Raw genomic sequence first — 6,000 nt, 5'->3', positions numbered from 1 at the left:
AGATAGATAGATAGATAGATAGATAGATAGATAGATAGATAGATAGATAGATAGATAGATAGATAGATAGATAGATAGATAGATAGATAGATAGATAACTGAGATGTGCGGCCTGTAATTGCATGCACCCAAATAAGGGTGCATCTATTTACTAATTAGATGAGAAGTCATCTAATTAGGTGACTTTGCATTATTAGTATATGCGTCTGTGTAATTTAACCTCAGTACAAATTCAATTGTTCTGTGAAGGCCTCAGATGTTTTTAGAATTAGTAAACAAACAACGCAATGGAAATAATTCAGTTCATTTCAACTCAGTTTATTTACAAAGCACTAATTAACAAGAAATGCCATCTTAAGGTAGATCCAATGTAACCAATTCAATCCTGTCATGTAGATAAATTGAAATTCTGTGACATACATTCGAATTTGTCCATACTTATAACTCTGTGTAAAGCAGTGAAGTTCAGTTTGTTATGCTAATAGGTTAGAAAAAGGTTTTTCCACCTGAACCCCCCCACGACCCCCAACAACCCAGTGTCGAGTTACTGACGTTGCCGCAGTCCCTCCTCCTGAGCAAGCATGTAGTGACAGTGGACAGTTTATTTTGAGTCATTAACTGTGACTTATGCTGTGCATGAGTAAGGAAACAGTGGAAAGGAAAATTCCCTCACAGCGGGGCGAACCTGGCTCAGCGTGAGTGGGCATCTGCCGTGACCGACTGGAGGTTTGAGAACACAGAGGGAACACACAAAAAATGAGCGAGCTCTGGTCCAGGACTGCTCTCTGTAATAATGGCAACTGTAGCTCTTTCAGCGACTCTATCTAGGTGAGAAAGACTAATGCCTGTGGGATGAAAAACACACTATGCATAGATAGTGGCAGCAGTATGGGAGAATAACAAGAAGAAAGCCATTATTGAAAGAAAACCCAAAATGAGCCCCATTTGCAGTGTGCGACAATCGATATGAGACACAGCTAATATCTGGAACAAGGTGCTCAAGTCAGATGAAACCAAAACTGAACAGTTTGTCTTTACTGCAAAACGTGTTTTGTAGTAATACATTTACTGCATAATACATTAAACCGACATTGCACCTTAAAAAGATAGCGCAGTGAAACATTATTGTGGCTGCATCAAGCTGTGAAATGCTTTTCTTTTGCAGGGGCGGTGAAGCTGGTCATAGTTTATGGGAAGGTGGACACATCCATAGATGGCGACCCTGGAAAAAAGTGAAAAAGTCTAATTTCGGCTGAGTTAATACAATGAAAGACATCTTATTCATATCTTTTCAGATGTGTGTCTGAATGAATGTTTAAAAACCATTTAGCATATTCCTTCCCATTTTTAACAGTTATATGTGTCTTGCCACATACACTGAAATTTGTGGTTGTAGAGTAGCTAAATATAAAGTTCAGCACTCAAGAACACTTTCTGCAAAGTGATGTAAATATTATGTTCAGGATTAATATCTTGGGTTTATTAGTAGAAGTAAAAAAACAGTTTATAGAAATATTGAATGAACTCTCTCTTTGGTTTGCCTCTTTGCACCCGGAGTTCAGCATCGGGAGGGAGGCCTTTCCCAGTCAATGAAAACATGGCGTCAGAGACGTACATGTCCCACAGGCTGCAGGAGACATCAGGACCGCACACAGACAGTGTATTTCCTTCACTGCACACCATAAAATCCCACCACCACCACCACCACCACCACACATGGCTGTAATAAGGCAACAAATTAAGCCATTACACAGTTTTTTAAGGTACACAGACATCCGTGTTTAAATATTTTAAGAGAAGCAAGGGATATCTCGCCCAAAAGTTCCATTGTATGTCTGGGACCACCAGGGAAATTAGAGTCCATCATTCTTATCACTACGGAGCCGTCAGGTGGTATTTTTGCAACAGCAGAACAGTCCGGTTGCAATCTCCTTTTTGCTTTCCAGTGGCGCTCGTGTTTGTGTGTCCTATCTGGGAACGTTTTTGGGAACGTTCCCAGATAAGAAAATCATTGCTAGAAACAGTTTAGGATGTGTTAATAAAGCTAAATTTCCCGTTTCAGCTGAGAGACATGGGTCAAACCATTAAGTTCAATACACAAGCAGCCCAAGGCAAGACCAAGACTCAAGCCAGATCTAATGATGGTGTGCGAGTCAGTGTTCCCTCCCTCTCTGCATACAGTTTAAGAGCAACACCTATAAAACTCCATTACTTGCTGCTGTTGCCGCTGCTGCTGCTGTAATGGGGTTCAGGAAAATACTCCAGGAGCTGACAAAAGCGGGGGTGTCTCGTAAACCCTCGAGGAAACTTTCTAATTAAACACCCGCTTCTTAACTCCCGTAAACAGAGAGGATTTCGAGCTTTTCCATGTCATATTTTCTCCGTACCTTAGGCGAGGAAATGATGCCAGAAGTTGGGAGTCCATCCTGAGGAATTTACTCAGGATGGTTTTTAATGGTTTTCCATGTAGAATTGTTTTTCCAAGCTACTGGGGAAGGGGGCTTCCCTGGGATGTTGGCAAGCGTCTCCAAGGCTAAATATGTGGGTTTGATGCAGAAGACCTGTCACGGTTTACATTACCAACTGACTCGCACATGAATGTTGGAAAAGACAGGTGTCTCCTACATGTATGGCGTTAGAGTCTGTGGTGTTAGATTTTCAGATAACATAAACAGAGAATGCAGACAAAATATTTTACAATGTTGACTTTAGCCAAATAAATCTAAAATCTGGACTGTTTTTCTTTTATTAGTAATTTATTTTTTTATTTTTACATAGCATTTTAAAAATGTGTGATCTCAATCACTTCTGTTACTCTCCTGCAGAGACACAGAGATGAAGCTCAATAACCAGCACAGTAGTTTATGTTTTGTTTAAATGTAAAAAAAAAAAAAAAGACTTTACTTGATGCTACCTCTTTAGTGTTATAAGTGACATAATATCTGTCTTCAAGACTTAGATTGGGCTTGATTTAGCAAATCTAAATATTTTTAAACATCAGGAATTGTTAATATTTTGCACATGTTCCAATTTAAATCAGACACCAGGTTACCAGTGTGGTGTGGTATTTGCCAAAAATGAACAAGTATGACCTTTTAGGGTTGAAGATGGGCTTGAAAATAACTCCCAAATTGAATGCCAGTCTCCAGAAGACAATTTCTTCTGAAATGGGAGACTCACAAGAAATAGAAAATCAACGTCATTTGATGACTAGGCTGACAGACTATATCGATCATGGTTATATGGATCACTGATCTGTAATTTTAAAATCTCATGAATGTTTGATTTTATTGTTTTTATTGTTGATTTAACCAATCTATAATTATTTGAAAGTTGGGTTTCTAACATATAACTCCATTGTAATTACTCACAAACAGTTGCCAAATAATTGTGCTCTCTTTTATGTTGTTAAATATTCAGGTTGGCTAAACGTTATGCACATAGTGTGTCACAGCTCTCCAAAATGTAACTGAAAAAAAAAAAAAAAACATGACAGCACCACAAAGATGCTCCCTATCCATGGTGTGAATCTCCCAGTTCATCATATTCCAAAGGTGGATTAAAATGTAGTGAAAGCTAGATTAGTATGGTGAACTCACCGTCACGAGGTTTGACACGGTGCATTATCCTGCTGGAAGTAGCCACGTAAAATAGGTTCGGTGTGCTCATAAAGAGATGGACGTAGCCAGGAAAAAAAAAGGGAGCGTGAGGGAAACTTGTGCTATCAAGACATTTTTTCTGTCCCTCCTTTTCTTGCATGCCAAAATCAGGTCCAATTTGGACAGCTGGCATGGTCAAACCCAGTGGGCAATGTAGTAATGTGGGTAGGAAGGATGCTTTTTATGTTGTTTTTTGCTGTCTGATATTTCTGCTGTGTGTCATATTATTTGGCTTTCTGCAACAAGTAATTGTGATTGTGACAAATAGTGATAAAAAGTTGTCTACTACTGCTTCAAATACTCAGATTATGCTACTAAGTTTAAAGGGATTGATCCATGTTTTCATGCTGTTCTGGCCATATTATTAAAGTTGAACCTGAAACCAGCTCAAGTCATATTGTCCAACCGGGGCAATGGCTTCCTCCTCCAACAACAACAGCGTAAAGTCCCTTTCTTATTTTGATGTTCGCTTCGGACTTGTTTGCCAAAACGCTTTAAATTGCTGCTATGTGATTGGCTGGACTAATATGTGACTCGACTTGTTATTGGGCAGGTGTACCTAAAAACTACTCTTTAAGAGTAAATCATGCTTCACTGTGATTGAGAGGAACAAAAAAGATACAGTTATCATAAAAGTTTATTCAAGTGGAGTAGATATGGAGAGACTTCCTTTATGCCTCCCTTTCCAACCATGAACTCTATGAAGCGATCTTTACCTGCTTCATCGCTCCTCACGCACGTCACTCACCTTGGGATCATCCAATCGCGAGACACACGAGCCCCGTAGCTCCTCCCCGGCGTATAATTGGAAGTTTCTTTAGTTTCTCCGGCGGAGCTCGCGCGGCAGTGTAGTCTGAGCTCGTGGAGGGATTAAAAAGACACCACCAGCAGCAGCAGCAGCAGCAGCAGCAGCGATGTTTACCGGGAGCCCGAGCGCATGTGTGACCCTCTGTTTGTGGATTACGGCCCTGACGAGCGTCTCTGCAAGGAAGCAGGACGACTCCTTCTTCACCGCCAGCGTTTACCGAGCGAGATGCGCCTCGAGGTGCCTCAGCCTGCACATCACTCGCATCTCCGCGTTCTTCAAGCACTCACAGGTACGACGAGCGGGGTGGTCGCTGGAAGCCAGATCAGACCCAGATAAAGCCCACGGCTGCCTGTGTGTTAGTAGGAGTCGATGGCTCTCATAATAAAGGAAACCTGTTCTCTCCTGAGCTTTACTGAGGGGGGGAAACTGGAGGACACTAATTGTGCTCTATTTATTGTTGATCAGGCATATTAGTCTTAAATTAATGCAAAAAAAAAAAAAAGTGTCACTGAGTTGCTTGTGAAGTTATTGCCACCAGGCAACTGAGAGATGGATAACTGTTGTCTGTTAGAATCAGGGCGCTTTACAAGCCTAATTAACACATCGCCGTGTTTTCGAGACTTGGAGATGAATAATGGCTCCAAGTGCAGCCAGTTTCCATTCATTACTCGCTAATTACTGGAAAATGAGAGGTCATCTCTTTTGAGTACAAATGTGGTCACCACCTTGCTTAGTGGCCACCACGTTTTTACACTGTGCTGTGATGCAGACCTGGCTTGGATCCAATTGAAATTAGCTGTGTGTTTTGGTTGATTTTGGTATGTGGTGTCAGAAGTTGTTTTTCACCCTCCGCTGAATGCACTGTTCTCTCCCAGGACCCCTAGAGAAAAGAGCTGGACACTGATCCCTCTCCCCCCCACCCCCTTTTCTTTTTTTCCTCTTTTTTTTGCTCCTTTTTCTCATTTATCTATTTGGTGTCTGGCTGCCTTTACTATCACCCCATTAGGATTTTCAAGACTTGTCTTTTTCTCAAGGTGCATTAATGAATCTTAACTTTTTGGAAACATGCTGGAGACGGATTAATCTGTGGTTAGTTTGAAATGCACTCAGTATTTTCCTAACTGATAGACAATTTCTTTCTTTCTTTTTTTGTTTCTTTCTCTCTTGTCTGATGTGCAGGTCAGTTTTGAAAGATTGAAACTTGTTTCCTCCAAGGACTATAACACACAAATGAGAAACTATGCAGGTTCTTTGATAGTGATTGGAGCTTTCAATCAAATATAAAAAAAAAAGGAAATACAAGATTATTTCAATTTATGCATCAAATTGTAGGCTTGTTTATTAGAATTAATTCTACTTTTCATAGCACTTTTGTGTGCTGATAATTGGCATGGGTTGGTGTAAGATTCAAACAATGTGAATACCGTCATTTCACACAAGAATTTTACATGAAATCTGTAATCATGTGTATTTGTGGTTGAAAACAGAACAGCAAGTGGTGGTCCAGTGCTAAAAAAAATAATGTCATGTATT

General features: G+C 40.3%; 1 protein-coding gene across 1 annotated transcript in view; it reads left to right on the top strand.

Moving 5' to 3' along the window:
* The first annotated feature begins 4,479 nt into the window (after window positions 1–4,479).
* anos1 (anosmin 1) overlaps window positions 4,480–6,000 on the top strand; it is a 59,163-nt gene continuing 57,642 nt past the window's right edge. The window contains exon 1 of the mRNA XM_007546368.2: window positions 4,480–4,756. Within this exon, the coding sequence (XP_007546430.1) occupies window positions 4,574–4,756 (183 nt within the window). The 5' untranslated portion in view covers window positions 4,480–4,573. The remainder of the gene's footprint in view (window positions 4,757–6,000) is intronic.

The sequence above is a fragment of the Poecilia formosa genome, unplaced genomic scaffold (assembly GCF_000485575.1).
Source record: "Poecilia formosa unplaced genomic scaffold, Poecilia_formosa-5.1.2 Scaffold16, whole genome shotgun sequence".
In the NCBI taxonomy this organism is placed as follows: Eukaryota; Metazoa; Chordata; class Actinopteri; order Cyprinodontiformes; family Poeciliidae; genus Poecilia; species Poecilia formosa.
The sequence above is the reverse complement of the archived record's forward strand: the minus strand, read 5'-3'. Positions and strand labels throughout refer to the sequence as shown.